The 22675-nt window shown below is 49.4% G+C and overlaps 2 protein-coding genes across 3 annotated transcripts in view; both read left to right on the top strand.

Moving 5' to 3' along the window:
• Positions 1 to 22675, top strand: part of LOC127336505 (uncharacterized) — a 228661-nt gene that overhangs the window by 159290 nt on the left and 46696 nt on the right. The window lies entirely within an intron of this gene.
• LOC127320062 (uncharacterized) lies at positions 1743 to 4992 on the top strand. 2 transcript variants are annotated; one of them, XM_051349799.1, is made up of 3 exons: positions 1743 to 2933; positions 3675 to 3744; positions 4688 to 4992. In XM_051349799.1, the coding sequence occupies exons 1-2, from the start codon at positions 1763 to 1765 to the stop codon at positions 3731 to 3733; spliced, it is 1230 nt and encodes a 409-aa protein (XP_051205759.1). In that variant the 5' UTR covers positions 1743 to 1762; the 3' UTR covers positions 3734 to 3744; positions 4688 to 4992. The 2 variants fall into 2 exon arrangements, with proteins under 2 accessions (XP_051205759.1, XP_051205758.1); XM_051349798.1 differs by having other exon boundaries at positions 3675 to 3756.

The raw sequence follows: 22675 nt of genomic DNA, 5'->3' as shown, positions 1-22675 counted from the left end.
GTCCCAGATTTAATGGAGGCATGAACCCACTATCGAGCATAAATACTCCCTCTTGGAGTCACAAGTATTAACTTGGCCAGAGCCTCTACTAGCAACAGAGAGCATGCAAGAACATAAATAACATATATGATAGATTGATAATCAACTTGACATAGTATTCAATATTCATCGGATCCACACAAACACAACATGTAGGATTACAGATAGATGATCTTGATCATGATAGGCAGCTCACAAGATCTAACATGATAGCACAATGAGGAGAAGACAACCATCTAGCTACTGCTATGGACCCATAGTCCAGGGGTGGACTACTCACACATCGATCCGGAGGCGATCATGGCGATGAAGAGACCTCCGGGAGATGATTCCCCTCTCCGGCAGGGTGCCGGAGGCGATCTCCTGAATCCCCCGAGATGGGATTGGCGGCGGCGGCGTCTCAGTAAGGTTTTCCGTATCGTGGCTCTCGGTACTGGGGGTTTCGCGACGAAGACTTTAAGTAGGCGGAAGGGCAGGTCAAGGGGCGTCACGAGGGGCCCACACAACAGGCCGGCGTGGCCAGGGCTTGGGCCGCGCCGCCCTACTGTGTGGCCACCTCGTGGCCCCACTTCGTTTCCTCTTCAGACTTCTGGAAGCTTCGTGGAAAAATAGGCCCCTGGGCGTTGGTTTCGTCCAATTCCGAGAATATTTCCTTACTAGGATTTCTGAAACCAAAAACAGCAGAAAACAGCAACTGGCTCTTCGGCATCTCGTCAATAGGTTAGTGCCGGAAAATGCATAATAATGACATATAATGTGTATAAAATATGTGAGTATCATCATAAAAGTAGCATGGAACATAAGAAATTATAGATACGTTTGGGACGTATCATTGGACGTAGGTGCCCTCTTGGAACATGGTAGGCGGCGACGGCGAGTAGATCGAAGGAGAGAAAGTCGACGGGGAACTGCTTGTACCTTGCGTCGGCCATTGGCCGGGGAACATGGCGCCGCCGCCGTGAGCATGGCCCATGCTCATGGCCATGCTCATCTTCCTCGCTTGTTCGTCCTGGGCCGCCGCCGCCGCCCTCTTGGCGGCGGCTTTTTTCACCCTCTCCACCCTGCCGCTTGTTTCGACCTCGCGCCGGATCTCGTCCGCCTCCCACGCTGCGTTCGACATACCCGACGGCCGCACCTTCTTCGCCCGCGGCTTCCTCACCTTCGGCGTCATGGCGGTGGACGAGAAGACGAGGAGGAGAACGATGGTGGACGAGAAGACGGGCACTGGAACTGGAAGACGAGGAGGAGAATGGTCAAATTCGGCGGGAGAGTTTGGGAATATGCAAGCAAATTGGAGGGAAATCGACAGGATTTGGCTTTCCTGTCGCTGACTACGAGGGTCCACACGATGTTTCGCGCCAAATTCTTTCGTCCGGAGTCCCCGAGCGCGCCCCGGGGGACCGGGGATGGCGTGGGCTCGCCAGATGGATGAAGGGCCAAATCCGGACTAAAACGAGGAACCGAGGGCGCGACTGGACCGAATTACACCGTCTGGATGGAAAAAACGTTGCTCGGGGCCTCGTTGGGGAGACGAGTGGAGATGCTCTAAGGTGTCGCAGGCCTAAAAACGTTTTGCCGGACCAATCTCACTGACGACCGGCCACCTCGCCTCCCCCTGGAATTTTTGCCGACCGGCACACGGTGAACCAGGCAGGCAACCAGGCATTCCCCACTTCACACACCCAGCGCAGCGTCCGCGCCGCCGTCCCGTCCCACGCCGGCGATGTCTCTCCTCCACCTCCTAGGTCTCTCCCCCACAGTCCCACGCCGCTGCCCCTCACCGGCCACGGCCGTCCCGCCCCCTCCGTGGGCCATCATCGAGCGCAAGACGGCGGTGGCCAAAGGGACGGGGCCGGGCGCGTCCTTGTGGCTTCGCTGCCCACCGAACCTCTCTCGCCTCGACTTCCCGAAGCACCTCGTCAGGACCAGCACCGACCCCGACCACGGCAGCGACGCCGTCCAGCCAATCTCCGGCTCCCTCCGCTCCGCGAGCAGCGACGGCCTCCTCCTCCTCTCCTACATCGTCCCTGGCCAAGGCGCCCACTTTAAGCACTTCGTCTGCAACACTGTTACCGGCGAGCTATCCCGCCTCCCGGACCCCAGGCCATCCGACCCTGTGCATGAGGTCATGTGCGGCCTGCGCATGGGCCTCCTCACACGAGCCGGGCCCGGGGACGGTCACGACGGGCCGCCCGACAGGTTCGCCGTCGCCGAGCTGCACGGGGACCAGATGGTCCGGTTTCTCTCGGAAACGGAGGAGTGGGAAACCGTCCCCGTCTCGCCGTGCCAGCTCCCGGACGCGCGGCGAATGGTGCTGGACCACGAGGTGGTGGCCTTCGGCGGCCGCCTGTGGTGGCTCGACGTCACCTGCGGCGCGATCTCGGCCGACCCCTTCAGCGACCGCCCGGAGCTCTGCTTCGTCGAGCTGCCCAAGGACAGCGTGCTGCCTGCAGCCGCACAGGACGGCAGCGACCGCGTTACACCATCCAAGCACCGGCGCCTGTGCGTCAGTGAAGGCCGGCTGCGGTACATCGAGGTCTCTCCAGACGAGCCCTTCGTGCTCACCACCTTCGCGCTCGATGAAGAGGCCAGTGGCTGGACGCTGCAGCACCGGCTAGACCTCAGCGGCTTCGAAGCCGACCACTTCGGCCACCCGTGGCTACCCCTAAAGGAGGGGAATACGCCACATATTGGGTTCCTAGACCCACTTAACCACAATTTGGTGTACATGTCGGCTACCATTACTACTCTTGAGGGTACGCCACGAGTTGTCTTCCTCGTGCACATGGAGAGAGGGGAGGTGATTCAGAGCTACGCGTATGAATCAGACAACCCCTACTTCCTGCCCTGTGTTCTTCCACCCTGGCTTGGATCCAGCCAGATCCCTGCTGCAGGTTATCACTCTCCCCTCAAGTTGTTAGATTACCAGTTCTTTGTTTTAATTTCAGTTTTAGATGTGCAATGCAGCAAGGGCAATGTTGATGAGGTTGAGTTTGCTTTTGATTCTTGAGGTGTATGCGGAAGGGCAATGCGTTCATCTTTAGTTAGCCTATAAGGTATCCTAAACAAGTTGCAGTCACAGAATGTGTCAACCTTATCCAAAAGTACTTGGGATATCAAGTTTTCAGTCCAAAACCATTCCTTAAGTTGAAACTTCGAGCACGTGGTTATAGTAATGTGCTGCCATCAAACAACACTTTCCTTCTTTTGGTGACTTGCTACAAGCTAGAGTCCTCCTATCTAGAATGTGATTATAGTAAAGTGCTGTTTTTGAATTTCTAATTTACACTGCTTGCTCCACATTTTATTTCGGTATATTTGTTTTAGAAGATGACTTAAGGACTTAAATATGTCGTACCCATTAAATCACTCCTGTACACTGATCAGGTGGCATCTTCCACCTAATTATCCTTGTGCTTAAAAACAAAACAAAATATTATCTGTCTCTGCTATGGGCTTATGGCTTATGGGTACACTGTGCTGATTAATTGATAGCCTTCTCTAATTGCCAGTTTGTTTTGCTAGCCTGATTCTTGTACGCGGTGCTAATAATTTATACCGTTATAAATTATGTTGTGTTATTATTGTTGCAGTTATTCAAATTCTTATACGTTGATCAAATGCACCTTTTTCAGGCAAGAAGGACGCCAAGAAAAAACAAGGTCATGGTCTGGTTCGTGCAGACGTTCCGTAGAAGAGATGAAGGTACCAATTTAGGTAAACACTTTTTTTCTGCAAATGAATTTACCAATTTACCAGTCAATGCATCTAGCGTTGATATGCTGCATTATTGTTACTTCTTGCTACTTGTATTTATGGAGTGAAAAAAATAACGGGTGCATACTTTTGGCAATTACTAACACAATTTTCATCTACTTTTCTATGTGTTGTCCAACATATTTTTATCTTTAATACCAGCTTCTTGTTAGTTTTTTCAACTCTAGTTGGGGTTACAGTGAAGGTATGGTGTAGTAATTATTCTGCTTCTCAAATCAAGAATATTAACATATTCACTCCGTAGAATGGTTATTACTGAAACCTTGGTGCTACCTGAACTTGTTCTTTCATTCATATTCTCATGCCCGCAACTTGCCAATGCTGCCAAGCAATACTGTTTATTCTGTTAGCGTTGACCTACCAACCCTTGACCCAGGTGTTTTAGTGTTTCTGAACTAGCCAACACAACCTAGCATTCTTCATCTGGTGAGAATGATGACCACTGTGTTAGAATCTAACCTTGCCACTATGATGACCATTGTCTTTTCTTTTTGTTAAATGTTATTGTCAACTGATTAAGGACTGGAATTGAAGCTTGGTATTTCTGAACATTTGTTCATGGTGTAATTTTCTGCTGCAATCAAGAGATTCAAGACTTGGATAGGAAAATAAAGATGTTATCCAGATGATAACTTGATATTTTATTTAGTTTTGGAAATAGACATAGATGGACTGCTTTTCCATTTCACCCAGTCTATTCACTTGTTTATAAGATGACAAATAAACTGTACTACCCTTTCAAGTAAAGGGTAAGTTATAATCTACACCGTTGATTAGCAAAGAAATCTGTAAATTTTGTTAAGGAGGGTGTACCAAAGAATACCTCTTCAGCTTATTCAAGTGTCCCTAATTTTATCTCTCTTTTTTCCAGGTTTCTTAAAACTAACTGCTGCTGCTCTAATAAGCTAGGAGGTTGTTGGTGGTAGCTTACTGAACTATCATTTTGGGAATCTGCAGTAGTCAGGCCTGTTGGAGTTTGCCGATCGACACACCATCTCTCGTTTCGGTGGTAACGGGGAGTTTTTCAGACTTTTGGTTGGGTGCTAAGATAATTCAGCGTGTAAGGACTATCACAGAACATCTTGTCATCTGCACTACATTCACGATTTGTTCCAACGGATCAGTGTTTGCTGCTGTAAGTTATTTATGTTTCATGCCATTTCGTGGTATATTGTTCTTGTTGAGTAAGAGCATCTTCAGCCGTTGGCGCTCCCCATGGCCAAATCTGGCGCTATTTAGCGTCGGATTGGATGAAATTTTCGACCGGGAGCGTCGAAGTTCCAACCGTCTCCACGGTAGATGTCCGGTGTTCGGCGTTTTTCAGAAATAAACGTCCATTGCTGCCAAATATTCAGCACAGTTCGGCGAATTTGACCAATTTTTCCAACATTTGGCGATCTGGTGCCGACCCACCACAACGACCGATGACAGACTCGGCGTACAAGCCGGACAGGCAAGCTAGGATCAGCATGTGCTCCTCATCTTGGGCGGCGGCTGCCATTTCTTTTTCAAAAAGCTCGGCGAACATCTGCTCCTCCTCCTCGTCGGAGTCCATGTCCGGCCAGGCAATTGGACGAACACCTGTCGGGCGTGTCGACGAGGCGCAACGCGAGGGAGTTGCCCGACGGTGGAATATAGGCAGAGGGCACGGCGGGCGGCGGAATATAGGCTGATGGGTGGAGGCACGGCGGAGTTCAGGCAACCGGCCGGCGGATTGGCGAGGGGTGGTGCCGGCGGCGACAGAGCAACGAGAAGGGAGGGGGGATTTGCGTCGACAAAGTGGTGGGGTTCATGTGTTCTCTCACCGACAGAGCGGGCCCGTCCCCACTTTTCTCTCGTCTGGAGTTCCCGAGCGCACCCCGGGGGGCGGGGATGGCCTGGGCTCTCCGGATGGATTAAAGGCTAAATCCGGGGGAAAAATGAGGAGTCGGGGACGCGGTTGGACCGAATAACGTCGTCCGGATGTAAAAAAACGGATGCCGAGGCCTCGCCAGGGAAACGGTTGGAGATGCTCTAAGAAGGTGTTGTTAGAGTCTCACAATGAAGGAGCAATCTGGATAGGGAGGAGAGAAGAACTTTGTGGAAACCTCGCTCCTGATTCATTCCTTCCCCATCTAACATATATATACACTTTTCATTTTACATTTTATCCATCCTTTCTTTTCTATCCTGCAGCTAAGCCCTTACAATACTCCCCCTTAAGATGGGCGAAAATGTCTAAGACCCCCATCTTGTCACATAACACTCACACGCTTTGTTAATACATCAGCGAGTTGATCCCCAGTTTTGACAAAACCTACTTGAAGTTCTCCCTCATCAAGCTTCTTCTTAATGAAATGTCAGTCAATTTCAATAAGTTTTTCTCTACCATGTTGAATTGGATTGTTTATAATATTGATTGCAGCCTGATTATCACGGTAGAGCCTGATAGGTCCTCCTTGAAACAACCGAATCCCAGTTAATAATAATTGAAGCCATAGTACCTCACATAGACCTGAAGCCATGGATCTGGCAACAACACTTTGCTTCTTACTCCTCCAACTAACTAGATTTTCACCCAGAAAGGTGCAATAACTTGCCGTTGTTCTTCTATCATCCAAGCATCCAGCCCAATCAACATATGTATATCCTTCTATGTTTAAATTTCCATGATTTGAAAAGAGAATTCCTTTTCCAGGGCAACCCTTGAGATACTGCATAATTCTATTTACAACATCCATATGATTTGATCCATATGCTGCATAATTCTATTTACAACATCCATATGATTTGATCCATATGAAATGTCAGGTCTAGTGTGGGATAGATACATTAAATGCCCCAGAAGTCTTTGATATCTCCCCCTATCAACCGGTTCCCGGAATTGGCTGTGATACTGATGCATGTAAAATGCATACACAAACTTTGTACTTTATTCCCAGGTATTTCCATATAATTGCATCCAGTATAATGTTATTTTCATGTTTTATATTGTTTTCAGGGATTTTCTAAACAATCCCCTCTCCTCTCTAGTTTTAACTTTGTCTGGCAGAAAACGCCTTCTGTTAGTATTTTTGACTTTCCAGGAGCTACGGGACTCGAAAAAGGGCAAAGTCAGGGGGCACATTTCGGAAATTTCGAGACAAACAAACTAAGCTAAAGTGGGACACCAGTAGGTCAATGGGTTGGGAAAGAGTCCCTGTGGCATGCCCACCCCCTAGGGCACGCCACCTAGGGTCTTTTCCCCTTCGACCGTCTGATTCGCATCAATTTTTCACACATTGACTTCGTTTGGCCTAAAAACTCCTATATATATGTGACTTACCGAGGCATGGAGGCGGAGATCGAAAACACCAAAAGTGAGAGTCTGTTGGCTGCTGTCGGAGGAAGATTGTAGGGGGGAACCGCCGCCGGAATCGCCTCCGGCTGCCTCTCCCCCTTCACCAACGCCTCATCATCATTCTCCATGATGAGAGGGGAGTAGTCCACCCCTGGACAATGGGTTTGTGATGGTAACTTGATCCAATCTCTCTATGTATGATCATGGTTGAATTCCATGTGATACGCCTTGTATGTCTATGAATCTATCTATGTAATTCATGTGGTTGATATTATGGTGTATGATGATACTTGTTATGCATATAAAGTTGGAATTCTTGTGATTTGTCATACTTCGGAGATGCTTCTATGATAAATGTTTCGATTTCTTTTCTTAATGCATTGTTTATCTACTATGTATATCCTTCTATGTTTAAATGTCCATGATTTGAAAAGAGAATTCCTTTTCCAGGGAAACCCTTGAGATACTGCATAATTCTATTTACAACATCCATATGATTTGATCGAGACTAGGCTAACAGCATATGCAATGTCAGGTCTAGTGTGGGATAGATAGATTAAATGCTCCACAAGTCTTTGATATCTCCCCCTATCAACCGGTTCCCCGGAATTGGCTGTGATACTGATGCATGTAAAATGCATACACAAACTTTGTACTTTATTCCCAGGTATTTCCACATAATTGCATCTTATATCATTTATTTTCATGTTTTATATTTTCGGAGATTTTGTAAACAATCCCCACTCCTCTCTAGTTTTAACTCTGTCTGGCAGAAAACGCCTTCTGTTAGTATTTTTGACTTTCCAGGAGCTACGGGACTCGAAAAAGGGCAAAATCAGGGGGCCACATTTCAGAAATTTCGAAGCAAACAAAATAAGCTAAAGTGGGACACCAGTAGGTCAATGGGCTGGGAAAGAGTCCTTGTGGCGCGCCCACCCCCTAGGGCACGCCACCTGGGGTCTTTTCCCCTTCGACCGTCTGATTCGTCTCAATTTTCACACATTGACTTCGTTTAACCTAAAAACTCCTATATATATATGACCTACCGAGGCTTCCTGGACAGAGACGGAGGCGGAGATCGAAAACACCAAAAGTGAGAGTCTATTGGCCGCTGTCAGAGGAAGATTGTAGGGGGAACCGCTGCTGGAATCGCCTCCGGCTGCCTCTCCCCCTTCACCAACGCCTCCTCATCAATATCCATGATGAGAGGGGAGTAGTCCACCCCTGGACAATGGGTTTGTGGTGGTAACTTGACCCAATCTCTCTATGTATAATCATGGTTGAATTCCATGTGATATGCCTTGTATGTCTATGAATCTATCTATGTAATTCATGTGGTTGATATTATGGTGTATGATGATACTTGTTATGCATATAACGTTGAGTTGGAATTCTTATGATTTGTCATACTTCGGAGATGCTTCTATGATAAATGTTTTGATTTCTTTTCTTAATGCCTTGTTTGTCTTGTCATGAGGTGCTTGATGTAGGTAGATGAGAGAGATGTGATTTGTTTCACACAACACATAAATCATTGCATCCATGTCTAAAAGTGTTTACCATATAGTAGTATGATGTATGTAGTTACTGGATGGCCAAGTGACATATGTCATATGAATTGAGTGACATGTCAATGCAACACCACATCCTTTATCTGGAGGTAAAAAGGGAAAAGTATGATGTGTGGTGTGATAATAACCAATGTTGGGGTGACAACATCAACACAAAGGATTATTTCTTTGGACATGTAGCCATCATAAGTATTACCATTGAAACATGACTATGTTGTGTACTTTTTTATTATCTATAATATGATCACCATCATAGATTGAGAGGGAAGATTGAATGAGCTCGTGAACCCATGTCCATTGTTCCTATAAGATAAAACCTATGTCTTGTCCTCTTGTGTTGAAGAGGATTGGGACACTTTACATTATTATTTTGTTGCACTTTATTTTCTTGTATTAAATCAACCCTCACCACTCAATTAAATTGTCTAGTGCATAATCAACTAAAACTTATGACAATTTAGATGTAGGGAATATTAGCTTTTCCTTCTTCCTCCTGCGTATCAATGCCCCACTTCCACATTGAGAGATGCTACAGTGATCTCCTGCTCTTGGGGGTCATCAAGTACTTTTCTAACGCCATTGCCAGGGAGCGTAGCGCTAAAGTTTTTATTCTCGGGTGCACTAGACATTAGATTTATTTTCAGTTTTGCATTTAGTTTTATTTTCAGTTTGTTTTACATCTGGCAATCATCTAAGCTTGGGGAGGTTTACCTCTTCAACTTGTTTAGTTGAGAGTTTTTATTGGATTTTTGTTTAGTTTTGTATCTAGTTTTATTTGCAACACATCTCCTTCAGCACGCCTCCATCTTCGGGGAGCATCTCTTCTACATCACGCCTCCATCATCATCAACAAGGTGCAAACACCTAAGCTAGGGGAAGCTGCAATCTAGTGAATCTTTTCCTTTCCTTCTTATTTTTACTTTCTGCCTTTTTTGCTTTATTTGGATTTGCCTCTGCCCCCCCCCCTTTTACTTTCAGTATTGCATTTTAATTTCCAGCATTGTTTTCATTTTTTCTTTATACAAATCCATAAAAATTAGGTTATTATTTAAATTATGTTAGTTCAAACTTTGAGAGCTTGTTATGAATATAGATCAACTAGAGAAGGAAATAGAGTATATGAATTGCTTGAGCACTCGCCGAATTTGCTACTGAGGTTGTCTGTTGTCTTCAGTTTCCTTGAAAATATAATAACCAACCGATTAAATCTTCAAACTGAAGCTTGGTAATTATTACCAATTGTCACTTGTGTAGTTTTCTGCTGCAACCAAGACTCGGATAGAAAATAAACATGTTGACAGACATGCTATTTCATTTCAGTTTTGGAAATGCACATAGATGAGCTATAGTAGCATTTTTGTTTAATCTATAGGTAAAGCTGTCATACGGGATACGAGCAGAAGCTGGACACATCCCCCATTCAAGAAATCCGAACCACATTGTGCGCAACAAGCAGGCACCAGAAGATATCTAAAAGATGTTGTTCGGATATCAGTTCACTCAATGTTTTACATCAACCATTCTTTTCCCATGTTTATTCAAATCAATCACCGTCCTAATCAAGGTCTCCCTTCAAGTCCCCACCTTGTAAAACAAGAAAAAATATGTGATGTTTGTGCCTCTAATGTTCCTTGTTTTTATTTTCAGGTTTCTTAAAACTGACAGATGCGGATGCTCTAATCAACTTGGAAGCTGATGGTGGTAACTTGAGAAGCCCGGGTGAAAGTGCATGGAGCCCCCTGTGTGGTTTTGGTAATTAATGACAATCCCTATGGACTAATGTTTGCATTGAGTTATATTTGTAGGAGTTGTTCATAGGCAATGCTTGAACCATATATTGGCTTCAAGATTGCAATAAAAAGCAAATGAAGAAGATCAAGTGTCAAGTATGTCTTGAAGATGAAGATGAAGTGAGCTCTCAAGATTAACTTCAAGACATCAACGAAATGAAGTGCAAGTTCAAAATGAGCCAACTTGAAGAGATCATATGCTTGAAGCTTGCCATGAAGAAATGAAGTGCAAGTTCAAGATGAGCCAACTCGAAGAGATCATAAGCTTGAAGCTTGCCATGAAGAAATGAAGTGCAAGTTCAAGATGAGCCATCTCGAAGATATCCTTTGCTTGACTCTTGCCATCCATATGGTGATCATTGATATGTGAAGATGCGCCGAAGAAGAAGCTCTCCCATGGTGGATTATGGGGGAGCAATCCACAAGACTTCGTCAAGCAAGCACAATCAAGAAAGGCGTTCCATCTTGTTGAGGTCAAGATAGTCATCATAAAATCGGCTAAGAACTTTTGGCGAAGTGGCTCAGTGATACCCTGGATAGGGGTCGGATTTTTGGCCGGACTTTTGCCCGGATTTTCCAGGGCCGGATATTTCAGGGGGGGCGGATTATCCGGCCCTAACTTACACCGGATAATCTGGCCCTCGAGTTATCCCAACGGCTCGATTTTCTTGGGGGGTATAAATACCCCCCTTCTTCCTCCCTGGGCTGGTGCTTCTCTCACTCTCTCTCTCCTCCATTGTTGAATTAGAGAAGCTTGCTCTATCTCTCAATCCCTCCATGATTCTTGCCCCCATTTGAGGGAAAAGAGAGAGGAGATCTAGATCTACATTTCTACCAATCAAATCCATCTCTTTGTGAGTGGAATCCTCTAGATCTTGATCTTGGTGTTCTTTGTGAATTCCTTTGTTCTTCCTCTCTTATTCCCCCAATAGCTTTTGTAACTTTGGTGGAATTTGAGAGTGAGGGACTTGCCATTGCATTTGGTGCATCGGTTTGAGTTCTCCACGGTGATTAGTGGCCGGTGGTGAAAGCGAGAAGGTTGTTACTCTTGGGTTCTTGGAACCCTAGACGGATTCTAGGCCTTTGTGGCAATTTGTTGGGAGCCTCCAATTAAGTTGTGGAAGTGTGCCCCAACCTTTGTGTAAGGCCCGGTTTCCGCCTCGAAGGAAATCCCTTAGTGGAACCGTGACCTAAGCCTTTGTGGCGAGGGTCACCGGAGATTTAGGTGAGGCGCCTTCGTGGCGTTCGGTGTGTGGTGTGAGTACCGCATCTTGGGGTGAGGCCTTTGTGGTGTTGGTGTGCATCGAGCAACCACACCTCAAGGTGAGCCTCTTGTGGCGTTCGGGATCTTGCTATCACATAGTTGCTTATATTGCTTAGCATAAGTTGTTGGTGCTCATAGGTCAACCATAGTATATAGGCTTTGGGCTTGATAAAGTAAACGCTAGTTTTATTCCGCATTGTTAAGCCCATCTCGTAAAAGTTTTAAACCGAATATTCAACCCCCCTCTAGGCGACATCCGTGTCCTTTCACCGGGTTTTCTTTTGGATTGTCCATTCAGCAGAAATCTAGTAATTTTGTCAGCCTTTCGGTTCTCAGCAGAAAATTCGTTCATAGCCATAGTTGACACTTCCACATGACTTCTTATTTAGGACCTCTGCTTGGTGAACTGATGATTTTTTCCAACTGATCAGTATTCACCGTCGTAAGCAAAGTATGACGGCCGTTTGGACGGCGCAACGCGGCGCAGGAGGCGGTCTCGGTGGCTCGACGCGGTGGGCAGCAGCAGCGTGGTCGTGGCGCAGCTGAAGGGGCGGCGGGCGGAGCGGGCCATCTAGGCCCGATCTGGGCCGCGAGGGGCGGCACGGCGGGCTGTGCAGCGGAGGGCGGGCGCGGTGGCAGGGTGCCGTGTCCGGGGCGCGGTGGACGGCCTCGCGATGGCGAGGTGATACATATCGCGCCGGCTCACTCTGGGCCTCTCCGGGCCGCGAGGGACGAAGTGGTGCTCTAGCCGCGCGCGGGGGACGGCCGGCGGTGGTGCTCTAGGCGCGCGCGGAGGACGGCCAGCTTTGCTGCCTAGCCCCGGGGTGGGGGTGGCGGCCGTGGTGGAGATGGGGGTTGAGGGATGAGGGATGAAGGTGGTCTGGCCATGAGCACGATGCAGGATGGCACGACAAGTTCCAGGCTAATGCCTTGTCCTCGGGGGCTGGCTGGCCGGCGATGGCGACGGCTTCGGGCGCCGCTCCCTTCTTGAAGGCATCGCCGAGGTGATGTTTTATCATCCTGTCTGGAATGCTCCAGGGAAATCCCTAGATCCGACGTGATCGGTCGATGGCGGCGCTCTTGCGTCGTCTTCCCTCTTGAGGGCATCGATTTGGAGCTTCTTAGGTCAGAGGGACTCGTGGAAGATGGGTGGTGTTGGCGTCATGGACTGCGTGGCGACGATGACAATGGTGAGCGGATCGGAATTGCGATATGTCCTTCGTCACCCCTACCATGATGGTGAAGTCAGAGCTGCGAGGCGACTTGTGGCAACGATGCCACTTGATTGGTGCTTGCCTCGGTGCAAGGCGTGCAACTTTCTCCTATGAAGGTCACGGTTTAAGTCGGAGCTGCCTCCTCCTCGACGTGCTTGGGGGTCGATTGTTTGGCATAGGCTCACTTGGGCTCTGATGTCGTTTGCGGCGAGGGTCTCGGTGGCGGTCGTCTAAGGTGAAGTCGGAATTGCTGGCTCGTGGAGGAGTGACGACGATGAGGCTCGATGTAACATCCCAACCTTGTTAATTTAAATAAATGAGTGTTCATGTGCATCTCATGCATGTAGGTTGCATTTGAGTAAAATTTGCAACAAAGTTGAATTGTTTTCAATTATGCAACAATCCCTCTCCGTTTCTTCTCCATTCAAAATCTCTCAAGTTTTCAAGTTAGGCAACATGGCATGGTTGTTAATCAACAAGCCATGTGTGTTTATTTTGTTCTCTTAAAGTTTTAGTTTAAACAAAATTCAAAACATAGTTGAATTTGGATTTTGAAAAGAGAAATAAAAACTAGAAAAAGAAAAAGGAGAGAACCCCTCTCTCTCTCTCCATGGGCTTGGCCCTTTCCTTCCCTCTCCCCTCTCCCTGGCCGAACGGCCCAGGCCAGCCCAAGCAGCCCAACTCACCCCGCAGGGGGTTTTCTGCAAAATGCCGTCGTCTCCCCGGCCGTTCCAAGCAGGTGGTGGCAGCGCCACGGCCACCCGATGGCCGGCCGCGCCAAGATCCCCGCCGCCGCCCCTGGCGGCTATAACTAGCCCCGCCGCGCCGCCCGAACCCTAGCCCCACTTTTTCCCTCTTCCGCGCTCTCCTGCGGCGAAGAAAACCCTAACCCTAGCTTCTGTGTCGGCCGGCCTCCGCCCGATTCCGGCGCCGGCAAGCTCCCCCGGCCACCGCCGACCCCGCCATCGCGCTCCTGGTGAGCTGCTGCTCCTCCCCATCCCCTTGCTTTCCCCTCTCCCCCTATCTATCGCCGCCGCCACGCAGACCCGCCCCCGGCCGCCGCTCGACCTCGCCGTCGGCCGTGCTCCGGCGGCCAATAACCGGCGGCGCCGCCTCCTTCAGGTTCCCCACGTGGCCCCGCTGCTTTTCCACCTGCGCGCGCGGCTCAATCGCGGCCGAATCGGCCGATTGCAACCCGGCCGAGCTTCTCTGAGAGCTCTTGGCCATGCTGACATCAGCATGACATCAGCATGACGCCATAATTAGCTTTTCTATTTTCTGTTATTAATTTCTGTAATTTCTGTAAATAGAAAAATAATGACATGTGGGTCCTTTGGTCCGAATTTTAATAATTTAGGAAATGTTTAGAAAATAATAAAATTATGACATGTGGGTCCAAATTGTTAAACTTTTATTATTTATATATAATTTTTAGAAATTGATTTAAAATGAATTAAACTTGGGAAATTCATAACTAATTCATTTTAAATCAGAAAAATATAAAATTATATATCAAAATGATCAGAAAAACATCTCCTATTTAGTTATCCATGTTGCATACATGCTTGAACCAATTAAATATCAAGCCTTAGTAGAAACCCTATTTTGACCCCTCTCATGTGTCGGAGTCGATGCCGAACCCCCTTAATTTCCGTTGATGCACCTACGGTTACCCAAACCCCTTAATATGACATGTCATCATATTGTATGTGCATTGCATTGTACCTTGTCTTGATTGTGCTCTTCCTTTCCGGTATTTGGTTCTTCTCGATAGGGACCGAACGCGAGCCTGAGATCCACGCCACCGAAGAGCAGCATCAGAACAACGAGGGACAAGGCAAGCCCTAACCTGGTTCATATATGGTTTCGAAATGCTTTACTTCTGGTTCTTACATATTGCATCCGCTTCAAATATGTTTTATCGGCAGTTGTAGATATCCTATGTGTGCATATTCCATCCTTGTAGCCCAGAGTTACTGATCCACCGCTCCCAGCAAAACTACGTCTGAGCTTGTTCGCATCGCTAGAGCTGTATATGTGTTATGCTTAGCTGTTGAAGTCTGATCCATCTGGTTGATGAATCAGAGCTACGAATGCACCTAGTTTGACAGGATGACGTGGTAAGATCAGTGATGATGTTAATAAACATGTTTAAAGGCTTGGATGGGCCGCCACATGGGGATGTGGTGATTTGACTCGTTCTCGCCGATACTAGGACCTGAGTTCTCGCCTTCGGAACCAAGACTGAGCGTACAGCCACACGGGGCCCATGGGAACCCCTAGGCCCGAACTTACCTAGCTTACCCATGAGTCAATTAGTTTGCGAGTTCCATTTGCCATACGCATGGGGGAAAGGTGGAAAAGGTTTTCAAAGTGCATCATACAGAGCATGGCCGGGGTGAAGGATGCTGGAGGCATTGAACTGGATCCCCTACACACAATGACCGGGACCGCCTCAGAGAATGGCTACCTACGATGACGGAGCTCCCCAGTTAGTTTGACTCATGGAATAGGCGAAGTAAGGGAAAGGTTTTGGTCGACCACCCTCTGCCAGCACACCAAGGAAGTGTGTTAATCTATAGTGGCATTAAGAGTCGGTCGGCGCGTGTGGGTAAAGTTGTACACCCCTGCAGGGTAAATCTTTTCGAAAAGCCGTGTCCACGGTTATGGACGACTTGATGATGGATTCTGTGATCATAGACAACTTGAACCTAATCGTAAAACTTGATGTCAATGTGTGATAAGGATCCCTTCTCAGGGTGTCGAGGGGGTGATCCTAGGTGATAGGTTCAGGTGATGATGAAGATTCGGTGGATTCAACATGATGATCTTAGAGCTAGAGTTGATATCGCTCTCTTACCCCTTTTTAAAATGGTCTGAATAGACGAGCTTCTGCTCCCTCCTGTTTACAAAGGAAAACTGGCTTTCCGCAAAATAAGCTCCACATAAAGCCTCGCATACCCGCTTTGCTAACAGGTTGTACTAAGTCTTGCTGAGTCCATGTACTCAGCCTTGCATGCTTTGTTTCAGACGAAGTCCTTCCAGATGGTGGTTTCTACCTTGACGTCGACGAGTAGTTCGGAGTTCCTCAGGCGGCAGCCTGAGACTTATGGGTTGGGACGTCGCCTTATGTTATGGCCTCTTGGGCCCTTTGCAGTCTTGTTATCTAGATAACATAATTTGCTTTCCGTTTCTTGTTGAATTGTGGTCAGTGACCTCTGCATGTAATAAATTTGGATCTTAACTCTGCTAAGAGTTGTAATATATTTGCTTTCAGTCGTAGAGTCACGGTTGTGTTACCTGTTGTGGGTATACTTCATGGGTGTACCATCGATAGTGCCTAGATCCGGCAAGCTCGGGTGGCCCACAGACGGTGGTGTGGCATGTGGCCCATCGGGCGGCCCAGTTGTTGTTGATCATGAAGGATGAAGTCCGGTCCAGGATCAGGGAGCCGGATCCTAACCGACCTTCGGATGAAGCCAGATCCGTGAAGGCCCATGAGGGACCCGGATCCAGTACGACGTAGATGGAAGGCGGATCCTTGACGTACACGGCAAGATATTGTACCATAGTTAGGCAACCTGTAATACGGCTAGGACTCTCCATGTAAACCCTAGATCTGTGTGCCTTTATAAGCCGGATCCCGGGAGCCCTAGAGGCACAACCACAACTCATTGTAACAACGCGAAAGCACCCAGATAATTCCAGACAAGCAGCAGTAGGCTTTGCCATCATGCAGGTGGTCCGAAGCTGGGTACCACCGTCCCGAGGACTCTCCGCCCAATGGCCCCTACTTCTTCTCCCCTCCATGAGGATCTCTCCTCTGGAGTACCGTCGAATAGGCAACGACAGTTGGCGCCCACCGTGGGGCCTGCGGCGTCTGGAGGCCGGAACCGGGAGGGTTCTACCTTCGGAGGCATCGGCGACACCATCGCCATGGGGCGCGTCAAGTACACCGGAAACTTCCCGATCGTCCCTGAGGACGAGTGCTGGATTCCGGCTAAGACAAACCCCGTCAAGCTCTCCATCATCCCGATCGGCGGGATACACCTCTTCATCGGCGAGACCGTCGATTCCGACGGGAACGCACTGGTAAGTAACGCTGACGCGACCGCCGCTGAGCAGGACGCAGTCGCGAAGATCCGATTTGAGACGCAGGAGCTTCCTGAGGAAGATTCCGCCTTAGATCTCGAAAAATCAAAACCCACCCAATCCGCCCCTGAGCAGGAAATAAAGGTGGAAGACCAATGCAGATCCGCCTGGGTCTTCCAGGTGTTAGAGAAGCAAAGGTGTCACTTCGTGCACTTCATAGCCCATACCGCAGGAGCCGCCCCTCAAGAAGCCGGAGCAGGCCCCATGCAGGTTGCGGCCCCGGAAAACAGCGACGCTCCGGATCAGCAGGAGGTTGTCGGAGAAAGCGACGCTCTGGGTGAAGAATCGATCCTGGGCAACCTAAGCCCAACTTCCGACGATACCTCATCCATGGACACTGAGGAGTACGATCGCAAGTTGAAAGAACTCGAAGGCGGTGAACAAATCGAAGTAGATTCCGCCCAGCCTAAGCAGGTTCTCGCAACCTTAGCGGCGCTGGATCAGCAGGAATCAGCAGATGAACACACCCCTTCTGATCCACAGCCATCCAATGCAGGATCCCCGCTATCGCGGGAACGACTGCATAAGGAAGTCCTGTCCCCAGAACAACTGGTTGAGCAGGCAGGCATGGACGCAATCGCACACTCGGAGATCCTCAACGAACCTATAACTCCCGATGACGCTGCAGATCCGGAGGCTCTAGAAGCCAAGAGGCGGGAGATGCTGGCAACAGCCAAGAAATTCGCCACCACCGCAGCAACAATGCTGGATGAAAGGAAAGAGGCCGCGCACTTCGTGGAAAATTTCCTCCAGCGAGAACGCCAGGTCGACAAGTCACTGGCAAAAGTTAAGCAACTCCGGAAGCACTGGGAGGACAAGATCAACGAGTCTCAACAGGAGAACGATAGACTCAGGCGAGAAGCTGTAGCTCCCCGCAAGATCACCTTCGCGACTCCCACCGAGCAACAGCCATTCACGACTCCAAAGGATAACATGAAAAAGGCTGTGGAGATCTTGAAAAAGAAGGACGAGGAGATTGACATCGACTACGTCCGTACACTCGTTGCCTCAGCAATGAAGCAGCAGAGCAAGGCAGACACTTTGCGCAGGTAATAATCCAACCCAGATCACTGTGTGTCTACTGCGCAGAAGGACGCCCACGCCAATCGCCATCTGGATGATGAATCGCGCACCGGATCCACGGAGCGCAGAAGAAAAACCAGAGAACACCCAAATCCGATCCCCGTACCGTCAAAGACGCCTCCGTCAGATCCGAAAAAGGGAAAAGATGCAATGTACGCCGGTAGGAACAAGTACCGGAACCCGTCACCTCCGCCAAACGGGTACCCGCGTCCCCCACCTCCTCGCCACCGTAGTCCAGCCAGAAACACCAGGCCCCATGGGGCCGGTGGAATCAATATCCGCGACAACGTGCTGCCACCGAGGACCGGAAACAGGGAGCGTACACCGGAGCCCCGCCGGAACCAGAACAACGATCGTGAGCCTGAGCCCAAAAGGAGCCGGAACAATGATCGCGAACCTGAGCCCATGAGGAGTCGGAACGCGGAACGCGAGCCGGAGCCCCGCCGAAGCCGGAACGACGGAGGAGACTATCACCAAGGTGAAGGTAGCCACCGGAGCCGGAGCGAGCCGCGGGAAGATCGCCAGGAATCCGAGGGCGGAAGCAAAAAATCTTACAGACCCCCTCGCAGGTCTCCCTCACCACCGCCAAGTGGAGGAGGTGGAGGCGGAGGCGGTGGCCGGAGATCTCTCTCCCGCTCAAAAACCCCAGACGGCGGCCCACGCGATGCCCGGGAACGCCTCAACGAGTACAAAACTGATTACATTGGCCCAAAGTGCTTTGGCAGGATGATTCGAGAGGAACCAAAGCCAAGGATGAACCTCAAGCTACCCGGAAACCTGAAGCATTATGATGGCACCGAAAGGCCAGATACCTGGGTAGAGGATTACTACAATGCAGTAACCTTCGCCGGTAGAAACCCTAACATCGCATGCCGCATGCTCCAGCTGTACCTTGTAGGTCCAGCCCGGATCTGGCTCAGTGACCTCGAGAAGAACTCCATCTTTTGCTGGTTTGACCTGAAGAACGCCTTCGAGAAGCACTTTAGGGGCACCTACAAGAGACCTGCCACGACAAGCGACCTACAGGCATGTATCCAGAAGAAGGGTGAAACATCAAGGAGCTTCCTCACCCGATGGTTGCAAACCAGGAATGAGTGCGAGAACATTGATAACCGCACAGCAATGCACGCCTTTATTGGTGGGTTGCAGAGAGGAGGACTGTTGCGGCACAAGCTTACTTGCTTGGTCAATGCAAACAAACTGACTTTGGATGACATGATCACCATCGCCAGCGATCATACTGCCGCCGATGACGACGCAGGCGGAGATCTAGCAGCTACAACAATCCCCCTGCATTAGCAAAGAGAAGAACCGTGATAACGGTAGCAGCAGCGGCACCAAGCGGAAAAATCCCCCTGATGACCAAAGAAGTGGCGGATCCGATTTGATCGCCATGGCTTTCCAGCGCGGAGGCCATGGAGGTGGAAGAGGCCGCGGAGGCGGAGCTGGAAGGGGCCAGCAGCGTGGTGATGAGGTCACCGCTGCCGGAACCCGCGCTCCCCAAACTTATGAGGAGTACAGAGACATGCCCTTTCTGGCCCATCTGGATCCGGCTACAGGGAAGTCCACTCACACCAACCGCAACTGCAAGTGGGTCAATGATCTCAAATCTGACCCGGAAGCAGGATACAAGCGAGCCCGGAAGCACCGCCCACGCGGCAAAGGAGGCAAGGGCAAGAACAAGGACAAGGAGGAAGAAAGTTCTGAGGCGATGGATGAGGATGATGCTTCGCCGGATCCCAAAGGTGGATCCGCAGCTAAACCCAACCCCTTCGACAAAAAGAGCGTGGGCGCGTACCACACCTTCCTCGGAACCCCAACAGTCCGTGCAAGCAAATCAGCTCTCCGGATCCTGAACGCCACAGTTCCAGCTGTGCCGCAGTATGTCAGGTGGTCGGAAACTCCGTGTACGTTTGATAGGAAGGATCACCCCACTGTCATTCCGAAAGAGTGTTATGCCTTGGTTGTGAGTCCCCGCAATGACGGGTATGACTTCTCCAAGTGCCTCATGGACGGTGGAGCCAGCTTGAACATCATGTACCTGGAGACTCTGGAGCGGATGAACCTTACCAAGGAACAGCTCAAACACAGCACCACTGAATTTCATGGTGTAGTTCCGGGTAAAAAGGCAAATTCCTTGGGCAGCATCAGACTTCCCGTGGCCTTCGGCGATGCCAATAACTTCCGCGAAGAGATGATCACGTTTGAGGTCGTGCCCTTCAAGAGCTCCTACCACGTCATCTTCGGCAGGCCCATCTACCACAAGTTTCACGCAAGAGCGTGCTACATCTACAACAAGCTCAAGATTCCGGGTCCCAAGGGTATGATTACCGTATTCGGAGACTACAAGAAGGCTCACGAGTGCGAGTTAGGCGAAGCAGCCTTCGCAGAGTCTGTGCTATCTGGAGAGGAGCTGCAAGGCTACAGAGCCGCGGTGGATCCGCAAGAGATGTACACCACCAAGAAGCAGATCTCTGAACAGAAAACCTCATTCAAGGCCGCGATAGAGACCAAGAAAATCGACTTCAAGGAAGGAGATTCCACTAAGCAGGTCTTGATCGGAGCCAACATGGACCCCAAATAGGAAGACGCGCTCGTCGAGTTCCTCCGCGCTAACATGGATATCTTCGCATGGCAACCTTCTGACATGTCCGGAGTACCTAGGGAACTCGTCGAGCACTACCTCAACATAAATCCGGGGGCTAAACCAGTGAAGCAAGCTATACGACGCTTTGGAGATAAGAAGCGCCGCGCCATAGGAATGGAACTAGCAAAGTTACTAGAGGCAGGTTTTGTAGTAGAAGTTATCCATACTGATTGGGTTGCAAACCCCGTCCTTGTACCCAAAAAGAACAGTGAAATACTAAGAATGTGCATCGATTACTCCGGCTTGAATAAGCATTGTCCGAAGGACCCGTTCCCCTTGCCGCGCATTGACCAAGTCATTGATTCGACGGCAGGGGCGGAACTTCTGTGTTTTCTTGACGCATATTCCGGGCACCATCAGATCCGGATGAAGAAGTCCGACCAAAAGGCGACCTCGTTCATCACCCCGTTCGGCACTTACTGCTATGTCACCATGCCCTTTGGTTTGAAAAATGCAGGTGCCACATACCAACGTAGGATGCAGCGGTGCCTGAAGGACCAAATTGGCCGGAACGTACACGCTTACGTCGACGATATCGCGGTCATGACCCGGAAAGGATCCGACTTGATCAGCGACCTCATAGAAACCTTCGAGAACCTCCGTCGGTACAAGATGATGTTGAATCCGCTGAAGTGCGTCTTTGGCGTTCCAGCTGGAAAACTCCTTGGCTTCATCGTCTCTCATAGAGGCATTGAAGTTAACCCGGAAAAAATCAAGGCAATCATGTGTATCAAAAGGCCAACTTGTCTCAAAGATGTGCAACGACTAACTGGCTGTGTTGCAGCAATCAGTAGGTTTGTTAGCCGTCTTGGCGAGAAGGCGCTACCTTTGTACAAGTTGCTGAAGAAAACGGACAAATTTGTCTGGGATGACGCAGGAGATGCAGCACTTCAGGGGTTGAAAGAAATACTCACCTCCCCACCTATACTGGCAGCTCCAGAAGAGTCAGAGCCCATGCTCCTTTACCTGGCAGCTACCAACAGAGTCATCAGTCTCGTCATCGTGGTGGAACGAAAGGAATAAGGTCACGAGTATGGAGTCCAAAGGCCAGTCTATTACATCAGCGAGGTACTGACGGAATCCAAGCAAAGATATCCTCACTTTCAGAAGCTAGCCTACGGCGTGTTCCTAGGCAGCAGGAAGTTGAGACACTACTTCCAAGAGCACCCGGTAACAGTCGTGAGCAAGGCTCCGCTGTCGATGATTCTCAACAACGCTGACGCAATAGGACGCACAACAAAATGGGGCATTGAATTATCCTCCTTCGACATCAATTACAAAGCCAGGACTGCGGTCAAATCCTAGGTCTTGGCAGATTTCGTTGCAGATTGGACAGAGGCTCCGGATGCAAATCAGGAGCCGGAACCAGAAACATGGGTCATGCACTTCGATGGATCCAAGCAGCATCATGGCTTAGGAGCCGGAGTCACCCTGAAGTCCCCCACCGGAGAAGAAATGCAGTACGTTCTACAGATTCACTTCGAAGCTACAAATAACATGGCGGAATACGAGGCTCTACTACACGGTCTGTGCATCGCTAAGGAAATTGGGATCAAGCACATCATATGCTGCGGAGATTCCGACCTGGTGGCACAACAAGTAGCCGGAACCTGGAACGCCAGAAACTCCGTTATGGCGGCCTACAGAGACGAAGTTGACGAGATCGCCAAATGCTTCCTCGGATACGAAGTCAAGTACGTCAGGCAAGACGATAACACAGCGGCAGACATGCTATCCAAGCTCGGATCCGGCAGGAAACCAATTACGCCTCGCATTTTCCTGGAGCATTTATGGATACCCTCGGTAAAGGGCGCTAACC

This window comes from Lolium perenne, chromosome 1 (genome assembly GCF_019359855.2).
Source record: "Lolium perenne isolate Kyuss_39 chromosome 1, Kyuss_2.0, whole genome shotgun sequence".
NCBI classification, from domain to species: domain Eukaryota; kingdom Viridiplantae; phylum Streptophyta; class Magnoliopsida; order Poales; family Poaceae; genus Lolium; species Lolium perenne.
Note: the sequence above shows the minus strand (reverse complement) of the source record. Positions and strands in the feature narration are given on the sequence as shown.